This window comes from Pantherophis guttatus, chromosome 5, assembly GCF_059756535.1.
Source record: "Pantherophis guttatus breed Tessera chromosome 5, ASM5975653v1, whole genome shotgun sequence".
NCBI lineage: Eukaryota > Metazoa > Chordata > Lepidosauria > Squamata > Colubridae > Pantherophis > Pantherophis guttatus.
The window spans coordinates 9,688,160-9,708,603 of record NC_142067.1 but is presented as its reverse complement, the minus strand read 5'-3'; the positions used below and the strand labels follow the sequence as shown (position 1 = coordinate 9,708,603).

The 20,444-nt window shown below is 40.7% G+C and overlaps 1 protein-coding gene across 4 annotated transcripts in view; it reads right to left on the bottom strand.

The window, feature by feature from the left end:
* TMEM135 (transmembrane protein 135) overlaps nucleotides 1-20,444 on the bottom strand; it is a 179,905-nt gene that overhangs the window by 128,231 nt on the left and 31,230 nt on the right. For all 4 annotated transcript variants that reach the window (XM_034407660.3, XM_034407598.3, XM_034407734.3 and 1 more), the window contains one exon: nucleotides 12,489-12,522. In XM_034407660.3, coding sequence (XP_034263551.2) covers nucleotides 12,489-12,522 — 34 coding nt within the window. The remainder of the gene's footprint in view (nucleotides 1-12,488; nucleotides 12,523-20,444) is intronic.

The following is a 20,444-nucleotide window of genomic DNA, read 5'->3' as shown; positions in this document are numbered from 1 at the left end:
AACCTACTCTTATTGTAAGCATACATATCTTGTTATAAGCACACACGCATCAAATTTACAGATGTATTTGATTTCAAGGAACATTTTCTATTCTGGTTTTACAATAGCACACTGCATTCCTAGCAAGGGAATTGGCAGTTTTACCCTGGAGGCAGGAAATCCAACTTCTGTATGCCTCTTTGTTGAGAAGGAAAAATGAGGTAATATCATCAGTGAAGAGATGTGCTAGAACCAGTTTTATTCCAGTGAAGACTGGCTAAAAAAGAAGGAAACTCAAAGCAGGAAATCAGATAGAGATGCATCAGGTAGATTTTATTACAGATGGAAAGGTTGTCACTTCAATTTTTCTTATTTCAAGCTTTGTTGTTGTCAGTCGCGAAGTCGTGTCCGACCCATCGCGACCCCATGGATAACTTTCCTCCAGGCCTTCCTGTCCTCTATCATCCTCTGGAGTCCATTTAAGCTCATGCCGACTGCTTCAGTGACTCCATCCAGCCACCTCTGTCGTCCCGTTCTTCTTTTGCCCTCAATCGTTCCCAGCATTAGGCTCTTCTCCAGTGAGTCCTTCCTTCTCATTAGGTGGCCATAGTATTTGAGTTTCATCTTCAGGATCTGGCCTTCTAAAGAGCAGTCAGTATTTCAAGCTGGGAGTTCCCAAACAGAACCTAGCTAAAGAGCTATCTTTATTTACAAGTAATAAATTGTCAAGCATTCACATTTCAGTGACATCCGAGACAAAAGCTACCTTGTTCTCTCAAGGAAGGTCACTTCCCAACTGTCTTCTAGTGAGGTCCATCTGGCCAAGAATCCTCTATGATTGGTAAAAATGTTAGTTTTCTTTTCTACTGTAGAATTTTGAAGATTTGTAGTTGGTTGTTGTTGTTTTAGGAGGGGGGGAGTTACAAAACTAGAAGAGATAGCTTTGCTACATGTCTTGCAATTTTTATTTTATAGCTTTAATTGTTACTTGTTTGGGAAACTCATCATAGCCGACTATATCCATGATGCAACAGGAGAAACATCAAAATGAAACCACAAAACGTATCTAGTCCGCCTGAATCATTGCTCAAACACACCTGTAACATATTTGAAGTTGGTCAGAAAATCCTGAATGTTTTGCTTCTCAATGCACAATCTAGTATAGCACTGTAGGAAGTTAGCATCCACCCCTCTCCTAGAAAAATGGAATATTCTACATAACAAAGGTAGGATTAAACCTCTACCCATCTAGCAACAGATCTCACCACATGACACCTGGGAAGATTACATCAGCCAGCAAGGCTCCAACCAAGCCTGGGAGACACCCTACAAAGTTAGCTAAGACCCCCGCCCCCTGGGAGTCTGACAACCAATCAGGATGCACAGGAACAGGAAACTCTAGGATGGGGACCAGAGAGGGCATAAAACCAGGGCATTCTCAGCCTCTTGGCCCTTTTTTTCTTCACCCAACATCTTGAAGCATGTCATCACCCTTTTCACCCAGGAGCTCCAAGGCATTAAACCATCTTTCCATCTTTGTCTCCGTGTTTCCAGTGTCTTTCTTCCCACTTGGAACTGAACCCAGAAGGACATTTCTTCCAACAGTGCTGAACAGACGTAAAATATCACATTAAATATCGTAGCTTGATACGGCAAGGTTTTTTTTTACTGAGCTGGAGCTACAAAAAAACCTTGGCTACGTAGGGAAAACCTGGCTAGAAGAAAAACATACATACATACATACATACATACATACATACATACATACATATATATATATATATACACACACACACACACACACACACACACACACACACACACACACATATATATATATATATATATATATATACACACATACATACATACATACATACATACATACATACATACATACAGTCAGGTCCAGAAATATTGGGACATCGACACAATTCTAACATCTTTGGCTCTATACACTACCACAATGGAGTTGGAATGAAACAAACACAATGCGCGTTAACTGCAGACTGTCAGCTTTAATTTGAGGGTATGTACATCCAACTCAGGTGAACGGTGTAGGACTTACAGCAGTTTGTATATGTGCCTCCCACTTGTTAAGGGACCAAAAGTAATGGGACAATTGGCTTCTCAGCTGTTCCATGGCCAGGTGTGTGATATTCCCTCATTACCCCAATTACAATGTGCAGATAAAAGGCCCAGAGTTCATTTCAAGTGTGCTATTTGCATTTGGAATCTGTTGCTGTCAACTCTCAAGATGAGATCCAAAGAGCTGTCACTATCAGTGAAGCAAGCCATCATTAGGCTGAAGAAACAAAACAAATCCATCAGAGAGATAGCAAGAACATTAGGCGTGGCCAAAACAACTGTTTGAAACATTCTCAAAAAGAAGGAATGCACCGGTGAGCTCAGCAACACCAAAAGACCTGGGAGACCACAGAAAACAAGTTTGGTGGATGACCGAAGAATTCTTTCCCTGGTGAAGAAAACACCCTTCACAACAGTTGGCCAGATCAAGAACACTCTCCAGGAGGTGGGTGTATGTGTGTCGAAGTCAACAATCAAGAGAAGACTTCACCAGAGTGAATACAGAGGGTTCACCACAAGATGTAAACCATTGGTGAGCCTCAAAAACAGGAAGGCCAGATTAGGGTTTGCCAAACAACATCTAACAAAGCCTTCACAGTTCTGGAACAAGATCCTATGGACAGATGAGATCAAGATCAACTTGTACCAGAGTGATGGGAAGAGAAGAGTATGGAGAAGGAAAGGAATTGCTCATGATCCTAAGCATACCACCTCATCAGTGAAGCATGGTGGTGGTAGTGTCATGGCATGGGCATGTATGGCTGTCAATGGAACTGGTTCTCTTGTATTTATTGATGATGTGACTGCTGACAAAATCAGCAGGATGAATTCTGAAGTGTTTCGGGCAATATTATCTGCTCACATTCAGCCAAATGCTGCAGAACTCATTGGACGGTGCTTCACAGTGCAGATGGACAATGACCCAAAGCATACTGCAAAAGCAACCAAAGAGTTTTTGAAGGGACAGAAGTGGAATGTTAAGCAATGGCCAAGTCAATCACCTGACCTGAATCCCATTGAGCATGCATTTCACTTGCTGAAGACAAAACTGAAGGGAAAATGCCCCAAGAACAAGCAGGAACTGAAGACAGTTGCAGTAGAGGCCTGGCAGAGCATCACCAGGGATGAAACCCAGCGTCTGGTGATGTCTATGCATTCCAGACTTCAGGCTGTGATTGACTGCAAAGGATTTGCAACCAAGTATTAAGAAGGGAAAGTTTGATTTATGATTATTATTCTGTCCCATTACTTTTGGTCCCTTAACAAGTGGGAGGCACATATGCAAACTGCTGTAAGTCCTACACCGTTCACCTGAGTTGGATGTACATACCCTCAAATTAAAGCTGACAGTCTGCAGTTAACGCACATTGTGTTTGTTTCATTCCAACTCCATTGTGGTGGTGTATAGAGCCAAAGATGTTAGAATTGTGTCGATGTCCCAATATTTCTGGACCTGACTGTATGTTTTCTCAGGTTTTCGCGGGTGTTTGTATGTAGGTCTTTGGTTATTCGGGTCTTCTCCCACGTAAAATTGGAAGTGTCTTGGCGACGTTTCGACGAAGTCTCATTCGTCATCTTCAGGCTGGTGTTCTCGGCTTCGTGCTCATTGCTCCTGGAAGCACGAAGCCGAGAACACCAGCCTGAAGATGACGAATGAGACTTCGTCGAAACGTCGCCAAGACACTTCCAATTTCACGTGGGAGAAGACCCGAATAACCAAAGACCTACATATATATATATAAAGCCTTGTCATATATTTCTCTTTGCTTTTCCTTCCTTCTCCATCACATGCATGTCGTGCGTTCATTCACTGCAGGAAAAAAATAATAATAAATGAACGCTCAAAAAAAAACCTCGCTCAGAACGCAAGCATTTTTAGATTAAAAATCTGAAAAGCGTTCGAGGAAAGCTAAAAGGGAAAAGCAAGGCTGCCCTGCGTAAGAACAAAGGAGAGAAAATCTTGAATAATTTCTCTGGCTCCTGTCAGAATTCCGGTGCTGAAGTGACAGATGAGGTTTCCTGGGGCTAACATGCCAATGCCAATTAGCCATGTCAATCCACAAGTACACCAGCTGCAGGGATCTAACATTATTAGTGTATGATTTTTAAAACTGAACGCATCAGCAATGTTAAGAGTTCACATAACTCCTAATTCTTAAAACTTGCCTCGGAAAGATTTACTATGGAGTGGCAGCAACGACCTTAGACTCTGGCCTTTGAGAAGGCAATAGGAGTGCTATTCATTTTCTGTAATTTGATTATACCATGCACTGTTAATCAAATTAGCTTATATTACCAGCTCCCCCCCAAAAAATCTGGATTATCAAGTAATTTTTTTGCTTAAGTTTCATAAATCTTTCTTATTTTAAGGGTATCGGTTCATGGCAGTATTGTCCTTGCTCTATTCCAAACTGCTTATTCCACAAAATATGAGATGTTTAATATATACATTGCTAACCAATGAGGGCATCAATTTTCAAAGAATAAAATGACTTTTCGGGAAGCACACTGAGCCTTTTCGAGCTAACGTAAAACATGTTTGCTCTGCGATTGCTTTAAACATATGCATTTCATTTTTAAAGAAAGTTTTCAGCATCGGTGAGTTCCTTACAAAGTTACCAAAATAGCTGAGAGTGAAATCAAAGAGAGCAAGGTGACTTATTGCTCACCTAAATTGTAGCTCAATGGAAGAATTTTTTTAAAAAAAGTAGTTAGTGAACTAAGATCAATTCCTTTTAGCCACAAATTACTGTGTTAATTGTTTCTGACTTGTTTCTGACTTGAAATCACCAACCACTGTTCTAACGAGTGGTGAAATCCAAATTTTTTTACTACCAGTTCTGTGGGCATGGCTTGATGGGCATGATGTGGCTTGGTGGGCGTGGCAGGGGAAGGATACTACAAAATCTCCATTCCCACCCCACTCTGGGGCCAGCCAGAGGTGGTATTTGCCGGTTCTCCAAACTACTCAAAATTTCCGCTACTGGTTCTCCAGAACCTGTCAGAACCTGCTGGATTTCACCCCTGGTTCTAACTTCTTGATAGTTGCTAGAACTTCAGTAAATAAAAATTCATTCTTTACAATTTAGCAGATATGATTGTACTGTCCATTTACTCTTTCTTACACAGTTTGATGTTTCGTTTGAGAAGTTTTTTGCAGAATTAATTTCACAGTGAATTAATTTGACTGAAATCCTCAATGTGGAGGTACTTGGAACACATTTATGATTATGATTAACTTTTCAATTAAGGTTCTGGACTACCTTAGGACTTGTTAATCCATTTAACTTTATGGTTAAGGCTAGAAATATATTCCACGCGTAGGTTGATTAAATGGGGGTGGGGGATGGAGGATGCAGCCTTAACACACTCCTTGACGCAATCTGTTTCACCATGTTGTTGGGCTGACTTCCTGACCTGTATTTAAGTTACCCATGAAGGCAATGAGATGTTTTGTGGGATTCCCGTTTTTCTGAGCACATTCCTTACCTTGACATAATTGACACAATCAAAGCTTTTCTATAAACAATGAACCTTACTGATTTACTTTTTGGAATCGTGGTCATTAAATGAGATCACCTAGGACAGGGGTCTGCAACCTTAAACACTCAAAGAACCATTTGGACCCGTTTCCCACAGAAAACACCGGGAGACACAAAATCTGGGTGGGCGTGGCCAACTCAACATCACTCACTTCCACCAGTCACATGATACCCCCCTAGCCACGCCTACCCAGCCGGTCATTAGGGCAGAGAACCAGTTGTTAAAAACCACCGGGAACCAGAAAACTCTTTTGACATATTTCCCTCTCTCCCTCCCTCCTTCCCTCTCTGTATCTCTCTCTCTCCCCCTCTCTCTGTATCTCTCTGTCTCTGCCCTGGCCGCTTCTCCATCCCCCGACATTGCTCTTACCTTCTTAGGCCAGGTGAGGAGTGACTGGGAGGGGAGGGCGAGGGGCAGGGCCAGCCAGAGGTGGGATCACCCGACACGGAGCCACAGCAGAGGGCCCAAAGAGCCACACGTGGCTCCAGAGCCACAGGTTGCTGACACCTGACCTAGGAAATCGTGGTCATTAAACGAGAAGATCACCTCAAGTGAGATGGTCAAAACCATCAGCTTTAAACTGGCACATTAAATTGTACCCTGGAGTTTATGTGGAGCCAGTGCAGCACACACAGTTACATGGATGTATTGTGGCACATCCAAAATGCACGTGTCACTGTACTCTGAACTAGCTGATGGTTCCAAATGCTCTTCAAAGCAGTACACCAGAAAGCAGATTCAATAGAATTTGGACTCTTTTGTCTTCCTCCGGTGGCCTTCTAGTCATCTCTTGAGCCATTTCATTTCCTAACTCTCCTCCAAGAACCAAAGGACCCTCCAGGATCAACAGCCACACCAAGTCTGCCTAGATGTCATCTGATCCAAAGCTACCGTTGCCTGCACATTTCAAGCAGCAACTAAAACCATAGGGCATTTGAGCTTCAGGAATTATCCGAAGCTTCCTCAGAAGCCACACAGGGTCCATCAGCATCTGGGACAGACTGATCACATAGGTCCCCTCCTCCCTGCTGTGGGGAACAGCCACAGAAAACTCCAAGGTTGACTTGCGGTAACCTGTCCCCAACAAGGGACTAGATGACAACATGCACCAACTCAAAAAACACGTCACCACTGTCCTGGGGTACAAACCAGTTCTAACATATGACCCAACCCCAACATTTGGCCTTGAACGTCACTGCAGATGAGTGTGCTGCTCCAGACTTTATTATTGTAAGAAAGATGATGACCACAACTTTACTCTGAAAGAATTGTCTCCCAAAATTTCCAAACCAGGCTAAACCCATTAATACCTAACAGGGGTACAGGTTTTTGTTTCAGACATTCTGTTAGCTTTATTCCCAGTTCATTGTTTTATAGAAGTTCAATATTATTCTATGCCAGGGATGTCAAACTCAAGGCCCAGGAGTCGGATCCGGCCCACCAGGTACTTAGATCTGGACAGCTGGGTCACCTTTGCCAGTGAAAACGGAGCTCGGGAGGTTCGTTTTCGCTGGCAGAGGGTTGCAGGAGGCCATCGCAGCCGAAAACGGAGCTTGGGAACCCGTTTTCTCTGGCAGAGCGCTTGGGCCATCGCAGGCACCCCCGACACGAGTGACATCAAGCTGGCCACGGCCATCCTGGCCATGCCCCCCCAGCACCCCGCCCCAAGGTCAAACACAACCCTGATGCAGTCCTCAATGAAATCAAGTTTGACATCCCTGTTCTATGTGTTTTATTAACTGTTTTGAAAGCTTCAAGCTAGGAACTAGGGCAAAGATTAATAAAGAATTTTTTTTTCCTCTTGGGATTAAATATTTGGGATCTTCTTTGATGTACTTCCTCCATATTCTTTTGCCAGCTTTTTACCTTCTGTGTCTTTTACTTTCAAGAGTGATCTTAGGCCCACTTTTCCTATCTTATCAGACAAAAATAACTGCTGTGATCACGTATCATTTTCTCCTCTAGCTGGAATCTGGGGTTCTCTTTGATCTCAATATATCTCTAGAAGGATCGTCTAATATATACAGATATGTTACCAATACATCCCTTTTCTGGCCATCTTAAAAATGTCTTGCCGTCAACATGTGCCATCCAAAATAGATTTGGAAAGACTTGTGAACGTTTGTCCAGCATCCAGTACCAGCGACTATCATTTTCAGTTCCTCGGTATTACAGAAATGTTGATTCATTGATTGCAACTGGTTGAGATGCTACAGTCTACATTCCTCCCTACGTTAGATCTAGTATTAGTTTACATATATCTTTTTGCACAGGCTCCTAGTGAGATCATTGGTTGTTTTATTAAAACCAAAGACCAAAAGACATCTACCTACCTCAAGAATGAGGAACCTCTGCTGGCTCAGGTAACTCTCAGTGGTCTCAACCACCAAAAAAAACGAAGGAAAGATACTAAGAATCATCCAGCTTGGATCCACCCTGGAAACAGCGAAGGTCCAGCCCGCAGTGCCTCTGTCAGCGAAAACTGGGGTGGCTCCGCTCGGGGGGGGGGTTCTGTTTACACTGACAGAGGGCTGCAGGAGGCTGTTGCAGCTGAAAATGGAGCTCGCAAAGACCACATGTGCCCCCAAGCTCCATTTTCACTGGCAGAGGGCTGCAAGAGGCCATCGCAGCCGAAAATGGAGCTTGGGAGCCTGTTTTTGCTGACAGAGCGCTCGGGCCACAGGTGCCCCCTACCCAAGTGACGTCAAGCTGGCCACAACTACCCTGGCCATGCCCACCCTGGTCCCCCAATGTCAAACACAATCCTGATGCGGTCCTCAATGAAATCAAGTTTGACACCCCTGTTATAGATCATCATTCATTTGAGTAAAAGACTACATGCCTATATTTTATTGTATTTAAGCATGTGGAGACGGGGAAAACCTGGTTCAAGTAATTATGAAAGGTCATAAAGTGACTTTGGGACAGTCTTTGTCTCTCAGCACAACATACTCAGCACAACCAGCACTACTGGGTTGGTGTTGCCAAGAAAAAGTGAAAGAAAAAGAATTATGTATACATTCTTGGGCTTCTAGAGGAAACAAAAAATATATATTGAACAAATTAAAAAATAAACATCCTGCAGTGCTTATATTAAACTTAGATTTTACTTTTAAGTCTGTTATGTTATAATGGGCAGATATATTCCATTAGAATAATAAAGGGAAAAAATCCTCCCATTTTAGAACTAAACCTCAACTTATTTTAACATCACTTTTTATTCAGTATTACATGAAAAAGCAGATATGTAATCTATGAGAAACACATCAACATCCAAAATCAGAATTGAGGCAATATTTTCGTTGGCTAATTCAATGTTTAGAAAATAGTATTGTTTCTAAGGATTTTTCACCAGTCAAGATTTGATGGAGTAGGAGGGGACAGAAAAAAATGATGAAGGTGTTTTTTTTGTGGTCTTTGGACATGTTTATTATTATTTTTTATTTATTGGACATGTTTACTGAAAGTTTGGTTTAGCGGTTAAGGCACTAGGCTAGAAACTAGGAGACCGTGAGTTCTAGACTCACCTTAGGCAAGAGAGCCACTTGGGTAAGTTTGGACCAGACACACTCTGTCAGCCCAACTTACCTTATAGGGTAGTTGTTAGGGGGAAAATAGGAGGAAGAAGAAGTATCAGGTATATTCAATCACTTGAGTTTATAAACATAATAAATAAATACCCCCTTTCCCCGAAAATAAGAGCCAACCAGAAAATAAGTCCTACCACGATTTTTCAGGATGCTTGTAATATAGGCGCTACCCCCAAAATAAGCCTGAGTTAAGATTGTCAGTGAGATGGGTGCATTTAGTACCGTATTTCCCCAAAAATAAGATCTAACCAGAAAATAAGCCCTAATGCGTCTTTTGGAGCATAAATTAATATAAGATTATTTTCAGGGAAACGGTACATAAATAAAAGTTGATTCATCTTTTGATATACAATAGTGTTGTTAACATGTCACATTAACAGCCCTCCCACACTGCCAGGTAAGAATAAATAAATAACAGTTGATCCTCCATTTCTGCACATACACAGTCTAGTTGCTAAACAATCAAAAGTTTCCTTCATCCTTGGAAGAAAGAGTCATCCAGGGAATTGAAAAACAAATAAAGAACAACTGGAACAGCCTTCTTTAAGTTCTCAGGATTTTTACCCTAAAAATTTCCCAGCCAATGTAGCAACAATTGAAAATTCTGGAAATTAGCTCAAATCCTAAAGATGGTTCAGGTTGGGGAAGACTAATATTGACTCAGTCTTTAGACTAATAACGCCAGAGGTAATATTAAATTGTTATATTAATACAAAACAATGTTTAAAAAAACCAGTCAGTTACCTAAGTTGCCTAACAACTTTATCAATTATCTAGTCATCAGTGGGTACATGAATCTATTTTATCTAAAGAAGGATGCTATGAAATCCAAAATATATTACAGGTGATCCTCATTTAACAATTGCTTGTTCAGCAATCATTCACGTTTACAAAAGAACTGAGTAAGTGGTAGCTATGACCGATCCTCAAAAGTTCTGGTCTTCCCAGCGCCCCCTTGGTCATGTGATTGTGATTTGGCACTCAGCAACCATTTCAGATTTCCAGCCACTGCAGTGTCTCGCAGTCACATGACTCTGATTTGCAACATTCCCTGCCAGCTTCCCACAAACAAAGTCAATGGGGAAGCCAGAGGGAAGTCAGAAATCGTGATCGCTTGAAGAGCCTCCCTTAATGAGCTGCATAGTCTTTGCTTAACAATGGTAACTGGGGACTGCTGGAATTGCTGTTGCTAAGTGGCATGTACATGTAACATCATGCTTTATCAACTTAGCATCAGAAATTCCAGTCCTGTCATTATACGAGGGCTACTTGTTTCATAAAAGTTTAGTTGCTTAATAAATATATTACTTTAATGGATTTATGAATTTAGATATTTTATTCAACTAACAGAGGCATTTAAATATATATATTTGAGATTATTAGCACAACAATAATAAGCAATACTTTCAATATTTTCTCGGTTAAGTTAGCCTTATTTGAAAAACTCTCAACCTCAACAGCTGAGGTTGAAGGATTCCTTTGCACACACGTGTGCAAGGAGACCCCCCTGCACAAGCTCGCTCCAAGCTGTGATGAGTGAAAGGTGGCTAGTTTGATCCTGGTTTGTTTTAACTTCATGCCTCTTGGAGGTTGGGGAGGGGATATTGAGGGAGATGTGGGGGGAGGGGGCTTCCCTAATGCTTCTTGGGAAATTAGGGGAGGGTCTTTCCAGGAGAGGGTCTTTTATGGGGGAAAAATCAGCTTGGATGGCCTCCAAGATTGGGGGAACAACCCGAATCTGGGGGTACAAATATCGCTGAAGCTCATTCCCCTCTTGCCTCAGTGCCTTGTGTATAATAATTAAAATAAAGACATCTTTGGAATTTTTAAAAAACCCTCTAAAAGAAACTTTGTTGTTAAAGTCATATCCTTAAGGCTTTTTGCTTAACGACTGTAAATTATCCATGAACAGTTTGTACACACATATTTAACATGACTCATGGGTGCAGGGTGTGGGACAATTATTTTTAACTTTACACCACTTTGTAAAATTATTGTTCCTGTTATTTTTTAATAACACTCTAATCACACAATGCCCTCACAGAATCCAAAGATTATCTTCCTGTCACATCTAAACCAAACGTCTTGTTTTTCATTCAAGGGCTTCCAGCTTCTTACCCACCCCCTTGCTGTCCTGTGTGAATGCAGATTTCTCACACAATCTGTATATTTTCTAAGAATTCTATAGCACAGCCCTGTGGTTATTCTATTCCTACTGGAATTAAATCTAAGTAAGGATATCCTAAACAACCCTACTATGCACTTCATTCTAACTTCTTTTCCCTTGCTGAACACCTAAAATAATTTTACTTTAAGAATGGAATGGAATGGAATGGAATGGAATGGAATGGAATAGAATAGAATAGAATAGAATAGAATAGAATAGAATAGAATAGAATAGAATAGAATAGAATAGAATAGAATAGAGGAAAGGAGAGAGAATGGGAATATAGAATAGAACAGAACAGAACAAAAGAGAACAGAACAGAACAGAGGAAAAGAGAGAGAATGGGAATATAGAATAGAACAGAACAGAAGAGAATAGAGGAAAGGAGAGAGAATGGGAAAATAGAATAGAATAGAATAGAATAGAATAGAATAGAATAGAATAGAATAGAATAGAATAGAATAGAATAGAATAGAATAGAATAGAGGAAAGGAGAGAGAATGGGAATAGAGAACAGAATAGAAGAATAGAATAGAATAGAATAGAATAGAATAGAATAGAATAGAATAGAATAGAATAGAATAGAATAGAATAGAATAGAATAGAATAGAATAGAATAGAATTCTTTATTGACCAAGTATGACATGGAATTTGTCTCCAGTACATACAAGCAACAAGTGAAAACTCATCATCATCATCATAAAATACAATCATCATGAATCATAAGATTATGCTCTCTGGTAGTTCTGCTGTTTTTTATTATTGACTTTTAATGCAACTCACATTATATACTTTTTCTCCAAGCAAAATTTATTATCAACAACTTTAATGGTAATTGAATAACCTACTGCTCCCAGAAATCCAATTTGCACTAGATCAGGTGGGCTGGCTGGAAGGCATCGGTTGAAGAAGACTAAGACTAAGACAACGTGATAATTACTTTTCAGCCCAGAAACCTTATTTGTCTTTTCAGCTCTAAAAGAAATGTGGATTTTGACCTCTAGGTATCAGTTAAGCCAACGAAAGGGCCTACATCTCATGGGATGAAAAGAGGAGTAAGTCTATATATTTATACATAGCTTTCATGCTTATGTATACTGCATGATAATAGCATTACTTACCAAATTGGCCATGTAAATTGTAAGCAACCCCCTCCTATAAACCAAAAAAAAAAAAAAAAAGACAGAGTAATTATTAGGGCATTCAAAACTCATAGTATTATCATATCAAACACAATGCATTCATAAATTCCATCATATTTAAAAGAAAATTCTGTTAGTCGTCAATGCAATGGAAAGGCCATCCTGTTCCTTCATGTTCTGCCCCAGCTACGGACCCCAAAGAACACAGCACACACAAAGTCGGTTCAACCCTTAGTTTACTAAATAAACCAGTTTTTTTTACAACAACAGCTGTTAATTAACTGCATTAACAGCTGCCAAGAATTCAAAGAATAATACTGAAAGCTTACTGTGGTTGGCAGAATGCCCAAAAGCAATTTGCAGGAAGCTGATAAGATAAGCAAGACAAGACACAACGTTATGTGAATGAAGTTGTTCCCTGCAAATTGCTTCAGTCGGCATTCCTCCTTAAATAGGCTAAGGGAGTGGCCAATTAGCCCCAAGCCTTACTCTCGAGGAGACCTCCTCCTGAGGAGCCACTCCTGCCTTTTGGCAGCTCTGCGCGCCCGTGCATCGAGAAGAGGCTCCTCCTCTTCGTCCTCTTCACTTAAGGGAGCTTCTGGAGGTTCTGAAGGCCCTGGCTGAATCCCTGCCTCTGGCACCACATCTTCTCCAGCCTCCTCATTGTCCGACTCGAGTGCCAGCTGCACAGGCTGCTGGTGCAGCACCACACCCACCTCCTCGCTGTCTGAATCAGCTACTAGCTGCACAGACCACTGACGGGCCACAACACTTCAGTGGTATTACTATATACCACGTGTGTCAAACACGCCGCATCACATTGATGCCACGTGACGTGTCACGGTGGTTCTTTTGCCTTCGCGGAGCTGGGGTGAGTGTGGCCTGCATATGACACATCCTGCCTGCGGGCCGCCAGTTTGACACCTCTGCTATATACAATAAACCTGCTGGTTGATGTGATCAAACTTGCTGTTGTTATTGTTAATTCTTTCTTAAAGAATGCTCGGTAAACACCTAATCCTAATCTAAGCCTAAAAATTTGTGGTGGAATGTAGTCTGGAGTCACAGGAAGGAAGGGCTCTTCCCCAATGGACAAAGAGACAGAGAGTTGGAATGTCTGGCAAGGACGGATCCTCCCTAGCGATTCACAGAGTGTAGCTATAATTATGCAAATAATTATTTTAGTCTGGCAAGATTCTGTCTGTAGGTGAATAACAGTAAAAAAAAACTTCTTGCCTCCTTCTTGCCTCAGATTAACAATTAACAGAGTTGGAAGAGACCCTACAGTTTAGTTTAGTTTAGTTTATTTGATTTGTATACCGCCCTACTCCCGAAGGACTCAGGGTGGTGAACAGCCAAACAATAAAATACATAGATACAAAAAATTTAAAAACCAGATAAAATCAAATTAAATCATTTTGGCCCAGGCAGATTAAAACACCCCAATAATTTAAAAACAGATTAAAATTTACATATTAAAAAGAGGGAAAAGATTAGGCCAAGCCCGCCGGGTGGAATAAAAAGGTCTTCACAGCGCAGCGGAAGGTGCGCAGATCCGGGATCCTCCGTATCTCCTCCATATCTCCTAGGTCATCTAGTCCAACCCCCCACTCAAGCAGGAGACCCTACACCATTTCTGACAAATGGCAGTCCAATCTTTTCTTGAAATTCTCTGGTGATGAAACTCCCACCACTTCCGAAGGCAACTTCTGTTCCATGGATTGATTGTTCTCACTGTCAGAAAGTTCCTCCTCATTTCTAGATTGAATCTCTTCTTGGTCAGTTTCCATCCATTATTCCTTGTCTGGCCTTCAGGTGTTTTGGAGAATAGCTTGACCCCTTCCTCTCTGTGACAGCCCCTCAAATATTGGAACACTGCTATCATGTCTCCCCTGGTCCTTCTCTTCACTAGGCTAGCCATGCCCACTTCTTGCCTCCACCAGTGGGTGCGCCATCACTAGAGGTTTTCAAGAAGAGATAGGGCAACCATTTGTCTGTTTTCACATACAGAATGCCCTTAGTTTAATCTGGATAGGGCTAGGAAAATTTCTTTTGGAAATCTGAAAAGCTGCTGCCAACTTGTGTAGAAAAAACAGGCATGTATAGAACCAGTAATCATCATTTAATGTAAGGCAGCTTCTTTTGTTCCTAGCTCACAATTTTTATCTTGATACAGTTGCAAAGTTGTCCAATTTATTAAAGTGTATTACTATATATATATATATATATATATATATATATATATATATATATATATATATATATATATATATTTAATTTATATAATATATATATTGAGTAAAATATCATTTAATCTTGATCAAGCTTAAATGGTTAACTGTTCCGAACAAATATATATATAAGGGACGCGGTGGCTCAGTGGCTAAGACACTGAGCTTCTCGATTGAAAAGTTAGCAGTTCAGCAGTTCGAATCCCTAGTGCCACATAACGGTGTGAGCTCCCGTTACTTGCCCCAGCTTCTGCCAACCTAGCAGTTCGAAAGCAGGTAAAAAAATGCAAGTAGAAAAATAAGGACCACCTTTGGTGGGAAGGTAACAGCGTTCCGTGCACCTTTGGCGCTTAGTCATGCCGGCCACATTACCATGGAGACGCTTTCAGACAGCACTGGCTCTTCGGCTTTGAAACGGAGATGAGCACCGCCCCCTAGAGTCGGGACCAACTAGCACATATGTGTGAGGGGAACCTTTACCTTTTATTACCAAATATATCCAATACGTTCTTAAAACAGATGCATTCCCACAAAACATGACTCATGTATTGTAGAATACAATAATAGCAGTATCACTTAGACTTAGTGCTTTATGGCCCTCCCTAAACAGTTGACAGAGTTAGCATATTGCCCCCAACAATGTGGGTCCTCATTTTATCGACCTCGGAAGGATGGAAGACTGAGTCAACCTTGAGTCGGTGAAAATCAAACTGCTGGCAATCGGTAGAATTTGCTTGCAATACTGCATTGTAACCACTGTGCCACCACGGCTCCTTTACAGTAATGCAATACTGTAAACCTTTACAGTTGATCAAAGAAAAGGAGTAAATATATTGTACCAGCAAATAAGGTAAAGGCAAAGGTTTCCCTGCCCAAATTGTGTCCAACTAGGGCAAGGTGCTCATCTCCACTTCTTGTCCGAGGGAGCCAGCTTTGTCGAAGACATTTCCGTGGTTATGTGGCCAGCATGGAATCCTGTTACCTTCCCACTGGTGGTACCTATTTATCTACTTGCATTTGCATGCTTTCGAACTGCTAGATGGGCAGGAGCTGGGGCAAGGAACGGGAGCTTACCCGGTTGTATGGCGCTTGGGTCTTGAACCCAGGCTGTCGGCTTTCTAGCTGACAAGTTCAGCGTCTTTAACCGCTGAGCCATCACGCTCCCACCAAGAAGTAAGCACCTACAAATCCTGTACTACAGTTTTGCTCCTTTTGATTCTGTGAATGTCCATGTCACTGTGTATTGTACTTCTGCAGAAAGACGTTCCATGTATTTCTGCTAAAGAAAAACACTGTTCAAAATGCACCTATTACAAGGACAAATCTTTATATACATTGGCTCCAACAGGAGGCAGCTTATATGGCTATTTTTTTTTAACATGAACTTTAATTGCATAAAACTGTTTGCAGCAGGGCTCCTTCAGAAGATAGAATCTAATCTATAAACACAGCCATTTAAAAAGTTAAATACAGAAGTTAACCTGTGCAACTAAATCAAACGCAAAAAAAATTATGGCGACCTCAAACCCATAATCAAATCAAGAAATCGGCCAATTTATCCTCTGGACAGCTGCCTAAGTGATTGGCCCACAATTCCATATCTGGAACTACGATGGGGTTGGTGGGAAGTCTGAAATAACAAAGCGTTACAGTTGATGTTTAGATTACGCTTAATCACTCACACCCAACTATTTCCTTCTTTCAACTGAAGTCTGACAGAGAGACCCCGGTGCAAAAGTTCACACAAAACCAACAAGAACAGCTAAGCTTCAAAATAAGACGACTAAAAATGCAGACAGGGATAGAGAAATTTCAGTCTAAACAGAACCCTTGTAGTAAGGCTGTAGTGAAAGAACTTGTAGTGAAAACAAATACATGTATCACAAGATATGGTTTACAGATTCCCCATCAGTAAATCCAAGAAACAATTTCAAACAGCTAGAGCAACTTTGCCCAATGTTGGCTCCACATTTATAAGTAGAATACCACAAAAGACTTATTTAAGGTAGCTATTCGTCTTAGCAATGAAGCAAAATAAGGACTCCCTGAAATACTCCCTGAAAAGGGTTGTAGAGTTTATCAAAACATGAAGTAAGGACAAAAATGCGCTGAAGTATTGCATTTGAAAATGTTAGGAACAACTCGACAATGCTGCATTGTTACATATACATATAATTACATCTATTACAGCCCTATTAGCATTGTACATAAATTTTCATTTACAGATGAACTTGACCTACCTGACATTGTTAGTGTGCCCATTATTTTGCGCAAACCAAACTTTGCTGTGAATAACATTTACAGAACATTTAAAGGATTACTGCCTAATTGATAGATGTATATCTGGTGAATGAGGCCACTGTACGAGGGCAAATTATGCATTGTAAAAGATCATTTGAAGGTGGGAGATACTTCCAATGTAATCCACCAGATCCCCTGCATGGATTGCCCCTGTGACTATGTAGGAGAAACAGCGACGAAGCTAACCACCAAGAACACAACCGAGTGATCAGACGAGGAGACCCAAAGTCATTGGTAGCCTCACACTGCAATGAACAGGGACACACATTTAATTTCGCAGCTACTAAGATTGTCGGCCAAGCAGGTACAAAGATAGCCAGGGAAATGATTGAAGCCTGGGAAATGGGCCCCTGGTCAAACAACAGGAGTGCTGAATTACCACCAGCCTATCAAATACTTAGGAGCCGAGGGCTTGGCAGCCTAAGGAAACGACAGCCAATCAACAGCCATCATCACACCAATCAGCCAATAGGAAGGCAGCCCATAAACACGACTCACAGAACAGCCCAAAGTACGTATTTCGGTAGAGAAAAGTTCCCTGAAGATGGGCTCCAGCACGAGTCCAAAAGCTTGGAAGAGTAAATCCCTTGTCCCACTGACCGACCCAAGTTTGATCTCGTATCAGTTGTATATCTGTCTCTCATGATCTCCTCTGTTAACTGCAATACATTTGCTACCTAGCAAGTGTGTGATTTTATAGCTACGGTGCATATTATTATTTATAATTTATCTTGCCCTTATTGACATCACATAATTAGCAATGTAGGAAATTGAGCTTGATTTTTGTTATCATTTTTTTTTTGTCTTTATCTTTTTTCTTTCTGATGTGGCATCAAGGTCACACGCCTTACTTGACCAACTCCTCAATAAATCATTATCACGCTGCTATTTCTGTCAAAGTCCTCCTTCTTAATAAACTACAGGGTTTGCCTTATTTTAATTAAATTTATGTTATCTGAATTTGTTATTATGCAACTAATGACTTTTGTCCCAGAATTGGCCACTCTGCAGTGTTCCTCTGAGCCCTGCTGCGGTTTTAATTTAGACTGAATTAGTTTTTAGCCTTTAATTAAATTAAATTAAATTAGTCTTTATTCCTTTTGTGTTTCTACTGGTTCCTGGAGCACAAAATATTTGATTTGATACTGCTTTCTGGGTGGAAAGGAATTGCTATAATGCAACTTGCAACACGGGACTGGAAATACGCCCAGACATTTCACCTAAATACATCCCAATAGATGCATCCATATTTAAGTGAAAGTGTACAAAACTGATGAACAAAGACGAAAGGGTATTTGAGAAAGGTTAGAAACCAAAGAGGCAATAATAAGCCTGATCTGTGAAAGCAACTGACTTTTTCTCTTTGTAACAACACTGAAGAATCCAAATATTTTGAAGATTAGAAAAGGAACTCCTACATCTCTGGTATATGAACAATCGTTTAAAAATTCCCAGGACTTTTATGAAAACTGCTTCAATGGTCAAAGGCTTTTGACCATCTTCTAAGCAGTGAGTGGGAGCATTTCAAAGAAAAGACAAATTGACTGAAAGCTCCCCACATGTATTTTTCAGTAACATGCAGGCATTTATCCTTTGTTCTTCCACACAGATAACACATCAATGGTGATCACTTCAAGTATCTAAAACATGAAAGTGGATTTCGTTCAAATGAAATACACACACACACAGATTAACAGAGTTGGAAGGGACCTTGTAGGTCATCTAGTCTAACCCCTGCCCAAGCAGACCCTACACCAGAGGCTAACCTTTTTCGGACTGAGTGCCCAAAGTGCGCGCACGCCCAAACCCCCAAAATTTAATGCACGCTTGTCCCGCGTGCATGCACCCTGCCTCTCACACATGCACCCCACCCCTGCATGCATGCACATCCCCGCATATGCCAACCCCCCCACTGCACAAACCACATCTCCTGTGCATGCACGGCAGAGACCTGAAGACCAGCTGGCTGGTGGGAGGCGTGTGCGCATGCGTGGCAGAGCTGAACTGGGACGACGGCTCGTGTGCCCACATAGAGGGCGCTGCGTGCCATAGGTTTGCCATCACGGCCCTACACCATTTCTGACAGATGGCGGTCCAGTCTTTTCTTGAAAGCTTCCAGGTGCGTATAGTAGTATATATAGTGTATATATATATATATATATATATATATTGTGTGTGTGTATGTCTCGGGGGTGGGAGGATGTAGGGATATATATATATATCCGACCCCCAGGGGGAGAACCTTCTCTGTGGTGGCACCTGCCCTCTGGAACAATCTACCCCCAGACATACGAGTGATCCCAGACCTCCGGACTTTTCGTTGGGCCCTTAAAACCTATTTTTTTCAGTTAGCCGGGCTGTCCTGATTTTATGGTTGGTTTTTAAAATTTGATATTGATTTTAATTGAAATGTTTTAAATTATGGGCCAAACTTTATTTAATTATTTTAAATCTATTTTAACTTTTGTGTACAAATGTTTTATTTTGGCTGTTCACCGCCCTGAATCCAAAAGGAGAAGGGCGGTATAGAAATCTGAAAAATAAAATAAAATAAAATTATATATATATATATATATATATATATATATATATATATATCCCTACACCTCCCCACCCCCGAGACATACATACATACATACATATATATATATATATATATATAGTGTGTGTGTGTGTATATATATATATAGTGTGTGTATATGTATATATGTGTGCATATATATGTGTGTGTATGTATGTGTGTGTGTGTGTTGTGAATGTGTGCGTGTATTTCCATTCTGATGTTTGCTTTTTTGCCAAGCACACGGTATCGTATTGTCACCTCCAGAGTCATCCCATGCTATCATAGCTTTAATGGTAGCTATAATCCCCAAGGCACTAAATACCCTGAGCTATTACAAAAGCCAAGAGCTTTTGTACCATTTTATTCATTGTGAGAAACATCATGTTTAATTTAATTTAATTTAATTAATTCAATTTATATGTCGCCCCTCTCCGAAGACTCAGGGTTTAACTGTCTCAATAAATTACGAAAATGTGCTTGTGTTTTGGAACATTTGTTCTCCTTCCTGAGGAAAGATAAGAAACTAAAACAAAAGTTTAATTTCCTGGTCATCAAGAGGTCATCAGGCACTAATTAAAAAATAATATTTTTATTTAAAGTAAAACTGAGATTCCCACTGTGGGAATATTGATGTCTAATATACTATCTTAGAGAGAGATCTTCCTTCACCACCAAGTATGTTTTTTTATCAATAACATCTATTAATTTGTTATTTAGTATAGAATGCTCAACAATAGCTCACCAGACAGACAAATTATGAAAAAAAAGGCCTATTCCTGGATCAAAATGACATTTACTTACATTTTATAATGTCTGAAATGAGAAATAACATATGAATTT